This window comes from Propithecus coquereli, unplaced genomic scaffold, assembly GCF_000956105.1.
Source record: "Propithecus coquereli isolate 6110/MARCELLA unplaced genomic scaffold, Pcoq_1.0 Scaffold126, whole genome shotgun sequence".
NCBI classification, from domain to species: domain Eukaryota; kingdom Metazoa; phylum Chordata; class Mammalia; order Primates; family Indriidae; genus Propithecus; species Propithecus coquereli.
Genome location: NW_012136747.1, coordinates 772336 through 791168, shown reverse-complemented (window position 1 = coordinate 791168; position 18833 = coordinate 772336). Strand labels below are relative to the sequence as shown.

At 52.6% G+C, this 18833-nt stretch overlaps 1 protein-coding gene across 1 annotated transcript; it reads right to left on the bottom strand.

Moving 5' to 3' along the window:
* Positions 1–851: 851 nt before the first annotated feature.
* A4GALT (alpha 1,4-galactosyltransferase) lies at positions 852–3905 on the bottom strand. The gene is made up of 2 exons (XM_012638010.1): positions 3763–3905; positions 852–2282 (listed from the first exon to the last, which is right to left on the bottom strand). Exon 2 carries the CDS (start codon positions 2235–2237, stop codon positions 1176–1178), a length of 1062 nt encoding a protein of 353 aa, XP_012493464.1. The 5' UTR covers positions 2238–2282; positions 3763–3905; the 3' UTR covers positions 852–1175.
* Positions 3906–18833: the final 14928 nt, after the last annotated feature.

The following is an 18833-nucleotide window of genomic DNA, read 5'->3' as shown; positions in this document are numbered from 1 at the left end:
CCAACCGGCTGGGGCCTCTCCCGGGATCCTGGCCAGGCATCCCGGGTGAGGCCAGAGGGACCCCACAGGCCCTCATGCCTCCCTCATGGGGACCCCTCCGAGGCCTGGCAGCAGCTCGCCCCTGCCCTACTGGTGGGCTCCTCAGTGCCCTCATTTGGCCCTGTTTAGGTTAAAACATTCAGGGTTATTATGGGTTGGGGATGAGAGTGGGCTGGTGCGACCCAACCCAGGTGTTTGTGAGCCATGGAAAATGAGGTGGGAAAAGCAGCTCCTCCCTCCCCCACTGCAGTGGTGGCCTGTCCCGTCCCCAGGGCACGTGGGAGCCCTTCCATCGCAGGCAGGTTGCATGACCTTGGCGAAGTCCCCACCAGCCTGTCCCAGCTGCTTCCCCATCAGAGCGGAGCTGACGAGGGCTGCGTGGGTGAACGTGCGTCACCAACCACAAAGCACTAGGTGTCAGTGGGTCACTTTTATATTTATTATTCTATGTTTATAATGGGGGGAGGTCTTTAAAATGCTTATCCTGAGCCAAAAGAGCCTCCATGCCCCCACGCCCAGGCGGGTGGGCAGCTAACACGTGTCTCTGTCGCAGCATGTCTAGAAAGCAGAAAGGGTGGGCAGGAGGGCCTCCCTGCAAAGAGCCCCCAGCCAGCTCTGCCCGCCTCCGCCCCTGCCCACCCCGTCGGAAACCCTCCCGACCCCTGGGCTCTGGGGCTGGGTTTGGGCCGCCAGCCCACCAGCTGCCTCCTCCCCTCCGCCGGGGACCTCTCCTCTCCTTCCTGTCCCCTCTGCACCTGCTGCTCCAAGCTCCCCTCACCAGCACCTCGGCCTCAATGCCTGGCTTCACCTGGCTGCCCAGCACCATGTGGGAGGTGCTCTGGGGTCTGCTCTTCTCGCCTGTCGTCTAGAAGGCCTGGGACACTCACCGAGCTCACTCCAGCTGGCTCTGGTGCCACTTGTCAGCACTGGCCCGAGACAGGGCACTGGCCCACAGGTGTTCACAGCCTCCCCAGGGCCTGCTGTGGCGCTCCAGCAACGACTCCTCAACAGCCTGGGCCAGCCAGCGGCCCCAGCTCACACCTCCCTGTCCCGGGCCCTGCCACCTTGCCCCGAGGGAAGGGAGGCCAGGCACCCCTCTCCATCAGGAGTGGGGGGGCGGTGGCCTGGTGAGCCCCTCACAGGTACATCTTCATGGCCTCGTGCGTCGTGGGGCAGTAGCGGGCATGGAGCTGGGCCAGCAGCACCCTGGACGTCGCCTCGAAGCGCGTGCCCTGGCTCTTCTTGTTCCACACGTGCACGGCGTAGGTGGCATTGAACAGCCGGGCCAGCTCCTCGGGGCTGATGTCCTCGAAGTACTTCTTCCAGTTCTGCCAGGGGATGGGGTAGAAGGCCTCGGGGGGCAGGGTGGTGACGCCGCGGCAGGAGCGGCTCTCACTCAGGCTGCGGATCGGGCACCACTTCTTGAAGACCCGGGTGAGCAGCTGCGGGCCCTGGTGGCCCCAGATCCAGCCATTGTAGTGGGCCACGAAGTCACGCATGCACAGCGCCATGAACGCGTGCCGGCGCTCGAAGGCCAGGAAGGCACCGTTGAGCACATAGCGGGACTGGGTGCCCAGCACGTTGGTCAGGTTCCTCAGGCTCTTGAGGACGATGAAGTCAGTGTCCAGGTAGATGCCCCCGAACTTCCACATGAGTGCGATCCTGCAGGCGTCGGAGAGCACCGGCAGCAGGTAGGGCTCCCACCGCCCCTGCGCGGCCGCGTACCAGGTCGCCAGCGGTGTGTCCCAGAACAGCTCCTCCAGGTCCAGCGGGAGCATCTGGACGTTAGGGAAGCAGCCCAGAAGCGAGAGGCCCAGGTGCCGGGGCAGGGAGGCGTTGCCGCTGGGCAGCCCCTTCATGAGGACCGTCACCCGGGACTTGGGGTGAGTCCTGGCGGCTGACTCCACCGAGCACATGAACAGAAAGTTGGGGTTGGTCCGGTCCGAAGTCTCTAGGAAGAAGATGTTGCCTGGAGTGGGGGTGCTGGAGGGTGGGGTGGGGGGTGCCGAGAGGGGGCAGGGGATGTCTGCAGGCAGGTTATAGAGTTGCCCTTGGTCCTTGGGCTCTCCCACAACGTGCCAGTAGATCACGATGGAGACGAAAAACGTGAACTTGAAGCCGATGATGAACAGGGTGCAGACCCGCTGCCTCGGGGCGCCCCGCAGCAGCCGCGGCAGGAGGTCGGGCGCCTTGAACATGGTCTCCCAGATCCCACCAGGAGCCTCCAGCAGGAACTGGCTGGTCTGCAAGAGAGGAGCATCACCGTTTAGGCAGGCCGGTGGCATTCCCGACCCACCAGAAAAATGCTTCCCACGAAATCAGCGGGAGCCAACGCCAGCTTCCAAAGCCCATACCCAGATGGGCCTGGGCTTGAATCCCAGCCGGCCAGCTGCTCACCTGTAAAACAGGGGCACAATGGCCATGGATTGAGGTCTGAGCAGGGACACTCTTCCCTCTGAAGCACACCTGTGAGCTCCCAAAGGACTGTCAGAAGCGATGGTTTTGCCACGTGCTACACAGGGCGTTCTCCCTGGCGAGGCCCGGCTCCCTCCACCTGTTAGGGCTGACAGCCTGGGATTTGAGGCCCAGCTCATGCGCCCCTGAGCTCCATGAACCAGGCCTGGGTTCATCCAAGGGCAGACTGCTAAGCAGCCCTGATGACTGTCAGCTTGAAGCCCGGGGCTCCGGCAGGCCTGGGCGCTGGCTCACTAGGGCTGGCACGGCGAGCCATGCATAGCAGGATGCTCGCTCCAGGCATGTGGGATGTGGCTGCGCCCCAAAGTCCTTTCCCCAGATGTGACAGGGTTGCTTGGCCCCCCGGCGGCCCCAGCCTGGGCTCTGGGCTGTGGAGACACAGGTCTGGAGTGGAAAAGGGACAGGGAGGTTATGCTGCAGTCCATGACCTTGACCAGTATTATTGCCCTTGGACCCTCACTCTCGCCTGGTGATGTCCGCTTGGCCAGTAACCAGGAACATTCCCAGGTGCCCCCCGAGTGGCTGCGGGAACAGGAGAGGCATGGGCCATGCTCCTGGGTGTGGGGCTGTGTGACCTGGGGCAGGCCACGGAGCTCTGTGCCTCAGTCTTCCCGCCTGCAGGACTGGAACCCACCCAGGGGTTACAGTTTCACACGTGCAATAAGCACTGGCTGTCCATCCTGTACCTGCCAGGTGACTCTCCAAGAATTTCACACACATGAACTTGTTAAACCCCTACCCCCTGCTGTGGGGTGGCAATCACCACCCCCACTTTACTGACCAGGAAACGGAGGCACAGAGAAGTTCGGTGCCTCGTGCAGAGTCCCACAGCAAGTGTCAAGCAGGGGTTAGAACTCAGGCCAACTGGCTCGGGTCTCTGCTCTCACCACCGCACCACCCTGCCCGGAGTAAGGGCACCGCAAATTCGCGGGAGGATCTCAGGACACGTTGACCTGAACCGTTAATAGTGATCCTGCCACCACTCACTCGGTTCCTTCTACGTGTCACACCCGCTCCGCCCTCAGCCACCCCAGGGGCAGCTGCATCATCTCTACTTTAGGGGCCTGGAAACTTGGGCAGAAAGAGGTTGAGGGACTAGGTGTAGCCCGGTGCTAAGGGGAGCAGGGGGTCAACCCCCTCACGGTCTCATCCACAGCCCGAGGGTGGTGCCAGGAGCCCGGGGCTCGAGCAGTGGGGCTGGGCCCCTCATCAGGGCGAGGGCAGGGAACACCGAAGACAGTAACTGACCAGCCCGGGCGGCCCATCGCAGACAGGCAGGGACCCGGGCGGCCCGCAGGCCTCCTGGAGACACGTGCTGGCTCAGCAGCCAGACTCCGCTGCCAACGTGGACACGGCCCTTCCGCGCACTGGCAGCGCCGGCAGGTCCATCTGCAAAAGATGGTGAGAAGAAAGTGAGGCGGGTCTCTGGCTCTCAGGGGCCTCGTTCCCCTGGCCACACAGGCAGGCTGGGCCTGGGGCTCATTTCTTCACTCACTCACTTGGCCCCCAGGGAACACTTAGGAATGGGTAGGCCCTGCATCGGCGGGAGGGGGCGAGGGAGGAGCGCTCAGGCTGGGGGGCGCCGTCTGGAAACAGACAAGAACGAAATCATCCATGAGGACTCCCCGAAATCATCCACGAGGACTCCCCGGTGGCTTCCTGGGGGAAGTGACACTTGGTCTAGCACCAGGGGTGAGCGGGGAGAGAGTCAGATGCAGGCGGCGGCAGCAACTCTGGACCTCCGCAAGCACCGCGGGGCAAGCGTCAGCTGTGCGCCTGCACCCTCTCTCTCGGTGGCCGGTGGAGGACACCCAGTGTGAACACGGCAACACTCGCGCGGCCAGCTCACGCGTCAACTCCCCTCTCGGCAGCCAGAGGGACACTTTAAAAATACGAGTGGGCCACACGCTGAGTGATGGGGGAGGCCCAGGTCCCAGGCCTCGAGTGTCCTGCACACCCTGACCCCGTGTCCCACGCCTGTCCCTGCTGCCTCTGCCTTGGCCACACCTGCCTCCTGGCTCTTTCTCAGACCTCATGCTGCCCCTGGGCACGTCCTTCCCGCAGGTGCTCACGGGGCTTCCCTCACTCAGGTCTTCACTCGAAATCACCTTCCCACTGGGGCCCTCCGCGGTCCCCATAGAATTTCAACCCCTCCATCCCTTCCAGCCCTTCTCCGGTGTCCTCTCGCCAGCACCAATTCTTACGGCGCATTTTACTTCTCGTTTTGGTTATCTACTTGGAAAACCCCGTAAGGATAGGTATGTTTTGTGAGTTTTGTGTTTTGCTCAGCATCTAAGACGGTGGAGCAGTGCCCGGCTCTCGGTACGTGGTGGACACGTAGTGACCGAGTGAGCCAGTGAATGATCAGTGAGTCAGCGAACGAACCTGCGAGTGAGCGAGTCAGTAAGTGACCTGTTGGGGGGGGTTGATGAACGAGCAGATCACTGAGCCAGAGAGAAGCTGGGGTCACAGCTGGGGGGCTGCCTGGGATCTCCAGCAGGGTCCGCAGCACAGAGCTGTGGCGTAAAGCAAGAGTCTGTGTCCCCCGTCCCGTCTTTCTTCTGCAGGGACAGGGGCTATTTTGGTCCTGAGTATCTTTAACCCAATGTGGGCCACACCGATGTGTGGACAGACGGTTGGACAGCTGGCCAGCTGTAGGGTGAGCCCCTGGCTGCTTTGGCCCGTAGCACTGGAATGATCTGACTGCCGAGGGGTGGGGTGGGGTCTGGGCCCAGTGAGGGGCAGGATGTGCCACCAAAGTCATGCCTGACCACAGGTGGGGGTGGCTGAACTCGGGCCCCGCCATATTTGGTGTCGGAGCCCAAGATCCAGGAATAGAAACTGTGTATGGGGCCAAGTTGGCCAGAGCCCAATACCCGTGTGACCTCAGGCCGGAAGCATGCTCCTGGGCCCCTGGGTGGGCCTCGCAGGTGCAGCCTAAGTCGTGGGCCTGTCAGCTGAGCCTGGCACTTCTCTGCTGCTTTCTCCTGCCTCCAGCTCACCCCTTCCCGCCCTGTAGTGGGGGGACATTCCCAGTTAGCAAGTTAATTGTGGTCGCTCTGCTGCTCCAGCCCTTCGTCAGAATGGAAGTGAAGGCTGAAGACAAGTACATGGCACTGGAGACAGAGGGCCCGAGGCTGGACCAGCAGTTTCCTCCCAGAACAGAGCAGACGCAGAGGGGACCAGACCTTGCTCAAGCTCCCTGCATTAGCTTCCTGTGGCTGCCAAACAGATGACCACAAACTTGGGGTCTCAACACAGACATTTATTCTCTCGCAGTTCTGGAGGGCGGAAGCCCACAATCAAGGTGTCAGTAGGTCCACACTGCCACTCAGCCTCTAGAGGAAGATCCTTCCACGCCTCTTCTCGCACCCAGTGGCTCCAGGTGCTGCTGGGCTATGGCCGTATCACTCCAGTCTCTGCCTCCATCTTTGTGTGGCCTTCTACGTGGGTCTTCTCTTCCGTCTCGTCTGAGGATGATTGTCATTGGATTTACAGGTAATCTGGGATGATTTGCTCATCTCAAAGCCTTAACTTAGTAACATCTACCAAAAACAAAAAACCCACCAAAAAAACCCCACAAACATCTACAAAGACTATGCAAATGAGGTCACAGTCATAGGTTCCAGGGTTAGGACAGGGACATTATCTTCTTCTTCTTCTTCTTTTTTTTTGAGACAGGGTCTTTCTCTGTTGCCCAGGCTGGAGTGGTGTGGTCCTAGCTCACAGCAAGCTCAAACTCCTGGGCTCAAGCGATTCTCCTGCCTCAGCCTCCCAAGCAGCTGGGTCTACAGGTGTGCGCCACCATGCCCGGCTAATTTTTTAATTTTTTGTGGAGATGGGGTCTCGCTCTGTTACTCAGGCTAGTTATCTTTTTTTGAGGCCACTATTCACCCCACTACAATTCCCTTCCCTTTCTCTGTTTCTGTCCTAGAGCCTCAGAGCGCCTTGTGAAGGAGGAAGCTTGATTCTCAAGTCACGGATGAGGAAACCAAGGCTCAGGGGAGTGGAGTGACTTAGCCAAGGTCACAGAGAAGGTCAGAAACAGAGCTGGGATTAGAACCGGGGTCTCCACCCTGTGCACAGATGTCTTGCAGTCTCGGCTTCAGGGGTCCCCTCCTCAGAAGGGCCTTCCCTGGCCACCTGGCGTGAGTGGCCTCCCCATCACTCTTGGTCACATCACCCGGCGTTTCCTTCAGCAGCCTGAGACTTGGAGAACCACTCTGGTCCCTGTGAGGGCGAGGGGTGCAGGGCTAGGCAGAGGGGAGGCTGGGCTATGAGGCAGCCGCAACAAAGGCCTCAGCCTGTCCCGCAGGAGCTCTGGAGCTGGGGCGGCCTTCAGAGACGTTTGCTCCAAATCGGGAGGGGGAGCTGTGATGGTTAATTTTACGTGTCAGCCTGACTGGGCCACAGGGGTGCCCGGACTGCACATTATTCCTGGGCATGTCCGGAGGCTGAATCCAGTTAAGCAGCTGGGCCCTCCCCCGACGAGGGGGCCTGAGTAGAACAAAGGTCAGAGGACGGAGGAGCCCACCCTCCTCCGCCTGGCTGCTGGGCTGGGCCATCTCTTATCTTCTCATCTACTGATTCTGTTCCTCTGACTAACACAGAGGCCTTTGCCAACACTGACCCATGTCGCTAACTGGACACAGGCCGCTCCTGGGCAGGGGGCGAGACCTTGCCTCCCTAGGGAGCGGGGACTCCAGCACTCCATGGGGGGATCAGGTGGAACCAGCGTATCAAGCACGGCCCTCGGCCCTCTGGGAATGATCGTCTGTTTCTCAGTCTCCGAGTCCTAAGCGGCAGGCGCTCCTGTCTCCCTCATTGTCCCGTGGGGCTCGCACGCCTGCAGACAGTAAGAGCCCAGCAAACACCACCGATGACGGATAACTAGGGAACAGCTGGGAGCTGTGTCTGTGTTCAGGAGTCACAGAACATTCCCAGCTGGAGACAACCTGGTCTAACCTCTCACTCTAGAGTGGAGAAACTGAGGCTCAGAGAGGGGAGTGAGGCTCTAAACCACACAGAGAATCAGCAGCGAAGGCAGGACTTGAACTCAGCTGTCAAACCAGCACATGGATGGCCAGATGTAGGGGACAGCAGCAGAGGGGGCCCCTCTCTGAATCTGAAGGCACGCCCCGAGCCGAGAGAAAGGAGAGCCTGAAAGTTAACGACTGAAACTTCTGATGACTTCGATCGATCCATCAATAAATGTTTCACCCTCTCCTGGTGTCTTCTTCCTCCTTACTTCTCCCAGGGCCCCTGTCCCTGCCTACCTCTCTCTTGATGCTGCCCCTCCAGGTTGGGGTCTCTCTCCCTCCTCCTCCCCCTAGCAGACATGGGGATGCTGCTCTTAGTCCCCGACTCCAGGACATCACACCAGGGCAGGCTGCAATGGAAGGAGACAGAGAGACGGAGCCAGGGGCCAGAGGCCAGGCTGGCAAGACCAAAGTGACCCGGATGGGCAGCTGCTGTCAAGAACTGGGGCCCCCAAGGAACGAACTCCTCACCCCCCAATGCCAGGAAGAGGAAACCTGGACTCACTGGGACTGGGAGGCTTGAGGCTGGGGACATGGTAGCTGACACAGGGTCAGGAGGCTTCACGCAGACAGTGGAGGCCGGTGAGCCTGCTGCATTCTTCCTCGTGGTGAGGACAACCTTAGTGGAGTCGGAAGTCCTGGCCCAAATCGCTGGGGTCAGCGCGGTGCCTGGGGTTAGGCCTGACTCTCCAGTGAGGGCTGAAGCTATTACTCAGCCAATTCCAGCCCCTGCTTCCCTGCTTAACTTTCAGAAAACTTAAGTGACTCTTCCAAGGGGCCGCGATGACACTGGGGCTGTGTGTGCGTCCACAGCAGGTCTGTTGGCCACAGTGTCCCTGCTCCCCCGTGCGACAGTGCTGACTAGAGTGTGCTTCCCTGCTCCGTGTGCATGTGTGTGAGTGTGTACGTGCATGTTGTCCCCTCCAGACCGTGAACGCCTCCAGGGCAGAGTCCAGCCCAGCCTAGGGGCTCAGACACCATGTGTTGAATAAGTAACGAGAAAGTGTTTTGAAAACTCTGCCATCAACTTCCTCAGGAGGCAAAAAAAGCCCCACAGAACCAAACTCGGAAAGTGCTGAACCATGCAGCTGTCCTTGGCCCAGTCTCAGTGGTGAGGTTGGGAAGCCCAACTTGCTGTGTGACCTTAGGCAAGTCACTTTCCCTTTCTGGGCCTCAGATTCCTTTCTGCACAATGGGGAGAGCAGGACTAACCTCATGTTCTAACCTTGGACATGTGCTGCCCAGCCGCACGTGGTAAGTTCACCTGAGCAGACACCAAGGCTCCAAGAACCTTGAGGTATCTGGGGAAGGAGGTCACAGTGCCAGGAAACAGCACAGAGTACAGAATTCAAATCCAGGTCCCTGCTCATAGCTCTGGACCTGCCACGAATTGGCAACGTGACCTGGAGCCCATCTCCGTCCCTCCCTGTGCCTTAGCTGCTTGTCCATAAAAATGAGGCAGGTGGGCTCTCTGATCCTGGAACTCAGACCCTCCAGGGTGTGAAAAGTCAATACCCAGAGCTTCCAAACCCTGCTTGGAGGGTCCACTGTCCCATCCCACCCCTTACCTCCCCACAATCTTTCAGGGCATAAATAAATACATTATTTGTACCCAGAAGTAAGAGGGATGGTTATTAGAAGAAAGTGATCATCGTAAGGAGGTTACAAAATGTTCTTCCTCCAAGGCCTTTAAGGTGTTCTGAAGCCAGAAATAAAGCAGGCAGGTGCTCTCTTTGGGAGAATATGATGAACAGAAAAATCAGGGAGGTGACGACCTCTGTTCCAATAGAAATACGGCAGCAGCTTAGTTCTGAATCTTCCCTCCTCTCCTGAATCATACAGAGGAACAAAGGGAAGAAAAAACAAACAAGAAGCTACAGCTTTGGGGAAACTGGGGGCAGAGAAAACCCGCAAAGCCCCAACCACATGCAGGTGGCTGGCAGCAGAGGTGGGGGAAAGTGGGGTGCAGGGGTGCTGAGCAGTGGAGGACTCCAGAAATCACCACTTCAAAAAGGAAGGGGGTACAAGGCAGGAGCTGCAGCTGGAATGAATCAGGAGGGCTTGTGGCTGGAGGCAGGTGGCCTCTTGAACCAGGTTAGGCTCTGAGAGGCAAAAGGGGAGTGGATACAGAGAAGGTCATAGTTTAAAGGCACAACCCATTACCATAGCAACAAAGGAGGGAACTTTTCAGCAGAGAAATCTAGAGGACTGTCCTGGACTCTCTCCCAATTTCCACCAAAACCTCCTATTAACTGCTACTCCAGGAAAATTCAAGTAATTTGAATATGGAAACAAATTTAAAGGAATAAAAAACAAGTGTGTGGAGCCAAGGGCAATGGCTCACGCCTGTAGTCCTAGTACTCTGGGAGGCTGAGGCAGGAGGATTGCTTGAGGTCAGGAGTTTGAGACCAGTCTCAGCAAGAGCGAGACCCCATCTCTACTAAAAATAGAAGGAAATTAGCCGGGCAACTAAAAATAGATACAAAAAATTAGCTGGGTGTGGTGGCGCATGCCTGTAGTTCCAGCTGCTGGGGAGGCTGAGGCAGGAGTATCGCTTAAGCCCAGGAGTCTGAGGTTGCTGTGAGCTAGTCTGATGCCATGGCACTCTAGCCCGGGACACAGAGTGAGACCCTGTCTCGAAAAAAAGGAAAAAGAAAAGAAAAACAGCATGGGTGCTGTAGCATTTCTTAAAAGAGTGCTTCACTATAGTCCCCACAATTATCTTCTAAGCTGCTGACCTCTCTTCTCCAAGTTTTTTTTTTTTAAGACAGAATCTTGCTCTGTCACCCAGGCTAGAGTGCAGTGGCATCATCATAGCTCACTGGAACTTCAAACTCCTGGGCTGAAGCAGTCCTCCTGCCTCAGCCTCCCGAGCAGCTGGGACTACAGGTGTGTGCCACCACATCCAGCTAATTTTTTTCTATGTTTAATAGAGACAGGGTCTTGTTCTCGCTCAGGCTGATCTCAAACTCCTGACCTCGTGCCATCCTCCAGCCTCAGCTTCCCAGAGTGCTAGGATTACAGGCATGAGCTGCCGTGCCTGGCCTTCTCGGGATTTTCATGTCATTACAAGAGTAGGCAATGGTCACTGTCACGGATATATCACCTGCCGGAGCTCCCAGAGCCGTGAGAATGTAAACACTGTGCCTCAGAATCGCTCAGTATGTCATCGGCTAAAATGGGGTAGTGACAAGAGAAAGGGGGAGAAGAAGAAAGAAGAAACGAATTAAATTTACTGTCGTTCATAATAGAAACTGTCTAAAAAAAAAGAGGGAACTGGGAGCATTATAAGAAGGTATAAATATAAACGTAACCACTCGAACAAAAATACAAGCCTCCCTACATACTCAAAGGACTGCACTTCTGATACACTTTCTAAAATAGGCCCACTGTGAAAGAATACGCCCCCCACACAAACACACACACAGGCAGAGGCACGTATACACACAACAGGGGGCAGTGAAGGAATCCGCCCTACGATAAATGTAAACAGGTTTAACTCACTGATCTTTAAAACAAAAAGGATTTTTAGATTAGATCCCAAGATTAGAAATCCAACTCTACGCTGCATTCAAGAGACACACCTCAAGCAAAGTGACGTAGAACGGGCAAAAGGAAAAGAACAAGCAAAGGTTTAAAGGAAATACACACAAAAGCAAAGCTGGGGCCATAATCTTCATACCAGACAATGAAAATTCATGACTGACATCACTACACGAGCCAAACAAGGGCGATTTATAATGCTAAGGGTATAATTCATAATGCTCCCAATAACATCGCAGCAATTTCCAGGAAGGAGAAATTACAGGGATATGAAGATAAATAGATTGAAACACATGAATAAGAGATTTTAATTCACCTGTCACAGTCCAAGAATTATTAAGTAGACAAAACAGAAATAAGATTTCAGAAAACCTGAAATAAAATAACACAGTAAGATACTACAATATTTCAGATTCTCTATCTTAACAATAGATAATATACTTTTTTTTCAAGAGCTAAGCTGATGGAACGGTCATGAAAGCTGACCACATTCGGTCTACAAAGTAAATCTCAATAACATCCAAAAATGTAAAAAAAAAAAATTTGGCCGGGAGAGGTGGCTCATGCCTGTAATCCTAGGACTCTTGAGAGGCCAAGGCAGGAGGAGTGCTTGAGCTCAGGAGTTCGAGACCAGCCTGAGCAAGGGCGAGACTCCATCTCTACTAAAAACAGAAAAATTAGTCGAGCATGGTGGTGCTCACCTGCAGTCCCAGCTACTCGGGAGTCTGAGGCAGGAGGATGGCTTGAGCCCAGGAGTTTGAGGTTGCTGTGAGCTAGGCTGACGCCACAGCACTCTAGCCAGGGCCACAGAGTGAGACTCTGTCTCAAAAAAAAAAAAAAGAAAAAGAAAAAAAAAAACGTTGATTACAAGGCAATATGACTAGAAATGAAATTAAAAATCAGTAAATTTTTAAAGTCTCTCTTCAGCAACTCTTAAATCGAAAAGGAAATACAAACTGAATCTGCAGGATTTCTATTAATAGCAAAGAAAAATAATTAAAACTCCATATATCCACATCTATAGGGTACAGTGACAGCAAAATAATCATAAGAATATTTATAGCCTCCAATATGAGTAACAATTAAAACAGAGAGGGTACAAATAAACAAAGTACCAGTCTAAAAATGTTAAAGAACCACAAAATAAGCAGAAAGAATATGGAAAGTATTAAAAAAGATTAAAGCAGAAATAAATTAGGAAACAGATAAGCAGTTGAACTAAGAAATGAAGTAAAAAGCTGGCTCTTTAGAAAAAAGCCAGTGAAATACAAAAACCACTAACTAACCTAATCATGAACACAGAGGGCAGGAGAATGGGGAGAAAGCTCCCCATACAAACTAAGAAATGCCCAGTGGGAAAACAACCAAAGAAACATCATTTTTAAATGATAAGATTATACTTTGCAAATCAAATTTGAAACCTAATAAAATAATTTCTGGATAAATATAATAAATCAAAACGGATCCCAGAAGAGATAGTTTACACAGGCCGACTGCCACCTACTATAAGCCAGCTACCATTACGAAACAAAAGCACCAGGGCAAGACATTTTTAGAGGGAATTCTAGTAAACTCTTAAATAACAGATAAGTTGTAAAGTGTTTGAGCTGGGTGTGGTGGTACGTGCCTGTAGTCCCAGTTACTTGGGAGGCAGAGGCAGGAGGATCACTCAAGTCTAGGAGTTTGAGGTTGCTGTGAGTGAGGCTGACACCACAGCACTCTAGCCTAGGCAACAGAGCAAGACTTGGTCTCAAAAAAAAAAAAAAAAAAAAGCAAAGAGAATTCAGAAGCACATTAAAACAAAATATCCAAGCCAAGTGGGGTTTACTCCAGGAATGCAAGGGTGATACAATATTAGGAAATCACAAATATAATTCATTATATTAACAGATCTAAGGAGAAAAATTGTATGGTCAGCCCCAATGACACTAAAAAACATGTGACAAAATTACATAGATCAGCACAAAAGCCAGGAGCTGACTTCATGCTCAGGAGAGAGCTTGAGTACTCAGTTTCACACGTGGGTCAGGGAAAAGACAAAAATGCTGCCACCATCACTGCCATTATTATACTGAGTGTACTTATCAAAGCTATTTGACAAGAGAAAGAAATTAGAGGTATAAAAATTGAATAGAAATAGTTAAAGCTATTGCTATTTTCATATCATGTTACCGTATACCTGGAAAAGTCAAGAGAAACTGTTGAGAAACTACAAATAATAAAAGCATACCGGCAGGTGGTAGAACATGCACGCGCACGAATCGCAGGCCGCCAGAAGATATGATGAAAGAGAAGACTCCACTTGCAGAACAAACAAGGAAGGATGGCTAGCCCTTTAGCTATTAAATATCCTACAAAGCTTCGATAATTAAAACAACGTAGTCTCAGCATACGAACAAAAACACTAACGAAGCAAAGGAAACACAGAAATAATACGGTACTTTCATATACAACGAAGGCAGGCAGCAGCTCAAATCAGGAGGGTAAATGTGGCCTTTTAACGTAAGACGCTGGGCAATGAGCGGGTAGCCACGGGGAAGACGACACGCCCCAGGATGAACTCCAAATGTAAATAATGAAACCCAGAAAAGTATACAGCACGACATGCGTGGATTCATTTATAACTTTGTTGTTGGGAAAGTTTTCCTAACTATGTCTAAAATCCAGAAGCCATAAAAGAAAAGATAAATAAATTTGACTACTCAAAAACAACAAAAAACCCAAAAAACCTTCCCCATATCCTCCCCCCAAATACCAACAAGAAAATCAAAACAGAAGTGACAACCTGTAACAACTTATGTGTACCTCATATCACAAAGGTCTAATTTTCCTGGCCAGGCGTGGTGGCTCACGCCTGTAATCTTAGCACTCTGGGAGGCCGAGGCGGGAGGATCCCTTGAGCTCAGGAGTTCGAGACCAGCCTGAGCAAGAACGAGACCCCGTCTCTATTTAAAAATAGAAAGAAATTAGCTGGACAAGTTGGCTGGACTAAAAAAATATATATAAAAAATTAGCTGGGCATGGTAGCGCATGCCTGTAGTTCCAGCTACTCAGGAGGCTGAGGCGGGAGGATCACTTGAGCCCAGGAGTTTGAGGTTGCTGTGAGCTAGGCTGATGCCAGGGCACTTTAGCCCGGGCAACAGAGTGAGACTGTTTCTCACACACACAGAAAAAAAAAGTCTAATTTTCCTGATCTATGAAAAGTACCCAGAAATCAAGGAGAAAAAGATCAACGTCCGAAAAGAAAATGAGCAAAGGACAGTTCGCACACATGCAGAATATGACCCCCAAACAAGCAAGATGGGATCTTTTTATAAGTGAGAGAAATGCAAACTGAAACATACAGATAGCATCTCTCAGCTATCGGATTGGCAAAACTCCAAGCACTAAGTGTATTTCGGCCAGGCTGTGGGAACTGGGCACGCTCTTACGGTGCCAGCACGCACGGCGAGCAGCGCTGCTCAGTACTGCAGGGCCATTTAACATCTATCAGAATTACACAGACATTTATCCTTTCAAAATGCAATCCCGCTCTGAGGATTTATGCTACAGATAACTGACATTTGTACCATGTCACAGATTTGTTTGCAATTCCAAAAGATTAGAAACAACCCAAGGTCTTTCTCAAAGAGGCTGATTAAATAAACAATGACACATGGATACCATGGAAGAGGGCAGGGTCCAAAACTGCTTTTACTCATGATTACATCCCCAGGGCCCAGCACATAGTAGGTGCTCAACGCACATTTTTTGAAGGAATGAGTAAATGATCCCTGTCCTGCCCACAAAGCCAAGATCAAATATGGCAACTAATCCAGGAGAATGCTGTTTGCAAATTACAAACCATGTGCAGATGCAAATTATAACTGTTAGAAAATGTAATTAATATCTCACCATCTGAGGGTATATAATAAAGTCACATGCCTTTGACTCTTCACAGTAAAGTACCTGAGTATGTACCAGTCCCAAGGGCCCCTTTCTTCCTTCCCGGAGGCTATCCCACCCTCCCAGGGTCACTCCTGCTCTGTTTTGGAGGCTGGACTGGAGATCCGGCTGGCTAATGCTGGCTTCTCAGGGGCAGGGTGAAATCGTGAAATCCCTTCCCTGTTTTCTTTTTTTTTTTTTTAGAGACAGGATCTTTGTTACCCAGGCTGAAGTTCAGCAGCACGATCACAGCTCACTGCAGCCTCCAACTCCTGGGCTCAAGCGATCCTTCTGCCTCGGCCTCCCAAAGTCCTGAGACTACAGGCATGCACCACTGTGTGCAGCCCCTGCCTGGGTTTTATGCTCAGTTAAAGGAGCAATAAGTCACCGTGAGTCTAGGCTACACATTCACTCTGGGCACGTGCACAGGCACACCCGGGACATCCCGCAGTGCCGAGGTGGTGGCTGGGTGTGGATGAGTTGTCTGTCTTGGTCACTTGCTACACAGAGATCACAAAGATGCAAGTAGCAGACAAAGCTCCTCATCAGATAATATTATGCCAGGCAAACGAAATGCCCATGGAAAGGGCATCTAGAAATTTCAGCCTGAATTAGAGGAGTCCTGAGTTCATTCTTCTTGAAAGGAAGTTCCCATGTTACTTCACTTTCTCCCTTTTCACCGTGTTAAAGGTTAAATATAATGGGCAGCAAAAGACAGTGACCACCCCCGCTTCCCAGCTTCACCAGTACTAGATATTCTTACTCTCAATATTGATGATATTTGCTAACCGGATATTATCTCAGCAAGGGACCTGGTTTCTGCCTTCTACACACTTGCTCTGTGATCTTGGAGTATGACCTCCCCCCCAACTCTGAGCCTCAATTTCTTCATCTGTAAAATAAAGAGCCTGGAAAAGACAATCTCTTCGGACCCTTCTCGAGAGACCTTCCTAATCTGGTCTTCTGGCACTGGTTCTGTCCATTCCATCAGGAGTAGACATTGCCGACCTCTTAAGAGTGTCCCCTGTCCCCTGGTGTCAAGGCCAAGGGCACGGACACTGAGGTCAGGAGGGAGGACAATTCGTGCATAAGAGAGTTCCTGCTCAACCTGATGCAAGAAGTCAGCTTGGGAAGAGACGGGGCAAGCCCCTGGTACCTCAATCCTCACTTGAGACATAGCTGAGCACTCGTGTGGTGGCAGGCCCCGCTCCAAGGCCTGGGAATACATATAGCAGTGAAAAGACAGACTGTCACTGGCTTCATGGTGCTGACATTCTAGAGGGAGAAAACTGACAAGCAAAGAAATACATTGGCTGGGTGTGGTGGCGATTACCTTTAGTCCCAGCACTTCGGGAGGCTGAGGCAGGAGGATTGCTTGAGGCCAGCAATTTGAGGCTGCAGTGAGCTATGATGGTGCCACTGCACTCCAGCCTGGGCAACAGGGCGAGACCCTGCATCTAAAAAAATTTTTTGTAAATAAAAATAAAGAAATATGTCAGCTGGCAATATGTGCTACGGAGAAAAATGCGGCAGGGGAGAGAGCTGGGGGGCAGGGCTACTTCGTAATAATGGGTTGGGGAGGGCCCCTTCGGAAAGCAGACATTTGTGCAGACCGGAAGGAAGCAGACAGGAGAGAAAGGGCCACCTGCTCCCTAAGAACCACGCTAAGGAGCTACTAGAAATGGAGATTGGAGAGGCGACCGCTCACCAAGTGCCTGTGCATGGTATGGGGACGGGGAGAGTCTACTTCGAACCCAGCCCTGTCACTCATCAGTAGCCTGACCCTGAATAAGGTCCTTCCCTTCCCTCCACAGTCTGTCCCTGGGAGTGTTAACACCTGTTCCCTCCAGGGAGCAGGGGACCAGGCTAGCCCAGCCCTCCTCTCCACTCACTTTTCCTCTCCCTAAGAGTGTCAAAGCCAATTCATAGAGTGTCCTTCCAGCCCCTCCCTCTCACCTCCTGTCCTCCCTAGCTCAGAAGGTCCCTCTGGAGCAGGGCTGTCTCCCTCCCACCTCCCGCCCTGGGGACCTCGGTCTCCTGACCTGCCCCTCCCCGCAGCCTCGGCTTCGCTGCCTTCTGGCTCTTTCCATGAGCTCATAAATGCAGCCAAGTCTCCCTCATCGGAAAGCACAAACACAGATAAAAGAAAAATAAAAAACTTGCTACACACACACACGCAGAGCCAGAAGCAAAAATAAATGCCAACCGATAGCCTGGGAAAAGATCTTTGCCACAAAGAGACCAAACAAGGGGCAAAAACCTCACTGATGAGCTCAAACAAATCAATACGCAACATACAAAGATCCTAGATCCTACGCTTTGATCTAGGAATTTCCCTTCTAGGAAACGAGCGCACACCGGCAGGCTGAGCATGCGGTGGCACAGTCCCTCGGAGAGCTAGCTGGGTCTACGTACAGCCATTCTAGAAGTTCATGCACACTGACTACCAGGTTAATTCCTGGTATGCATAAATTTATGCATAAATTCAATGTAACATTATCTAAAAGACCCAGATATTTTTTAAAAACCCCAAATGTCAAAGGAGATCCATTAACTAAATATGATATGACAAGATGTAAGCATGTAAGCATGGAGATGTAAGCATGTAAGATGTAAGCATGGAGAAAAATAAAAAATGTTTCAGGGGTGAAGAATATTCATGAAACCATGCTAATGGCAAAAATTATATAGAAACAATATTCAAATGTATAAAAAATGTTTCTAAAAAGCCTGGCAAAAAAGCCACATTTTAATAATAGTTATCTCCAAGTATGCAAATATAGAATTCTTTGTCCTACTTCTTTCACTTAATTCATTCGAGCAACATTTAGCAAGCGCCTACAGGTGTCAGGTAGGCACAGGGATTAAGAGGAGCTTCCTTCCCTCCAGGGGCTTCCAATGTGGATGGGAGGGGAGGGCGGGGCGGGGCAGCCAGTGAAAGCCAGGCTGCCCAGGAGTGTGAAGTGAGCACACCTGGGCCTACCGGAGAGCAGCTGGGGAGAGTGGACGTGCTCACTCCAGAGCTTGCGTGGCTGGGTCGGTGGTGGAGCCAACTTACCTGCCATCACCTTTGGGGACCTGCATCCCCTGCTGTCCTGGGTCCTTGGAGGCCTGGACCCGGGACCCCACGACCAGGCGTTTGGGAGTTGCTGGGGGTGACGTGGTGAGTCACAACTCGCTAAGGTTCCACACAAGCCACCCGCACCCTACCCTGCCCTGGGGCCCATCACACACACCAGAACAACCCACTAACCCAGGCAGCTACAGGGCTTCAATTGGTACAAGGAGACAAAACACATTTTTAGAAGACTCTCCGTTTTGGAGTTTGTCCTCTAATACTGAGGGGTCCTAGCGGAGAAGCAGGCACCCGAAGCTTTAGAAAAAGTTGGGGAGAAAAGCTAACGACAGCGAGGATGCCACCTCTCCGCTCCCTTTCTTTTCTGTTGTATTTTGGCCTTTGATCTGGGGAGCCCCTTTAGGGATTTCGGCTGTGGAAACAGTAGCCAGGTTTGGGGGCCTGGAGAAGGTTTGAAGCTGGGGAGGGCTGCGGGGGGAATGGCGGGTAGTCCTGGCCCAGTCTGGCCCTGCTCTGTGAGCCTGGCAGGGTGGCTCCCCTTCTTTGGGAGGAGGTGACAAGGCGGAAGTCCTTGGGCGGCTGGAGAAAAGGCCAGAACTTGCCGATACACCCAGGTGCTCCTGGCGCATTTGCTGAATGACGCTCGGTGACCCCAAGGGGCCTGCGGGAGACACTCAGCACCGGGGGGAGGGGAAGGCAGAGCAGAGAGGGTGTCCTGAGAGAGGAGGGGATGCGGG

Bases quoted from the DNA above. Each gene is read 5' to 3' on its own strand.
- A4GALT (XM_012638010.1), bottom strand. From the start codon at position 2,237: ATGTTCAAGGCGCCCGACCTCCTGCCGCGGCTGCTGCGGGGCGCCCCG.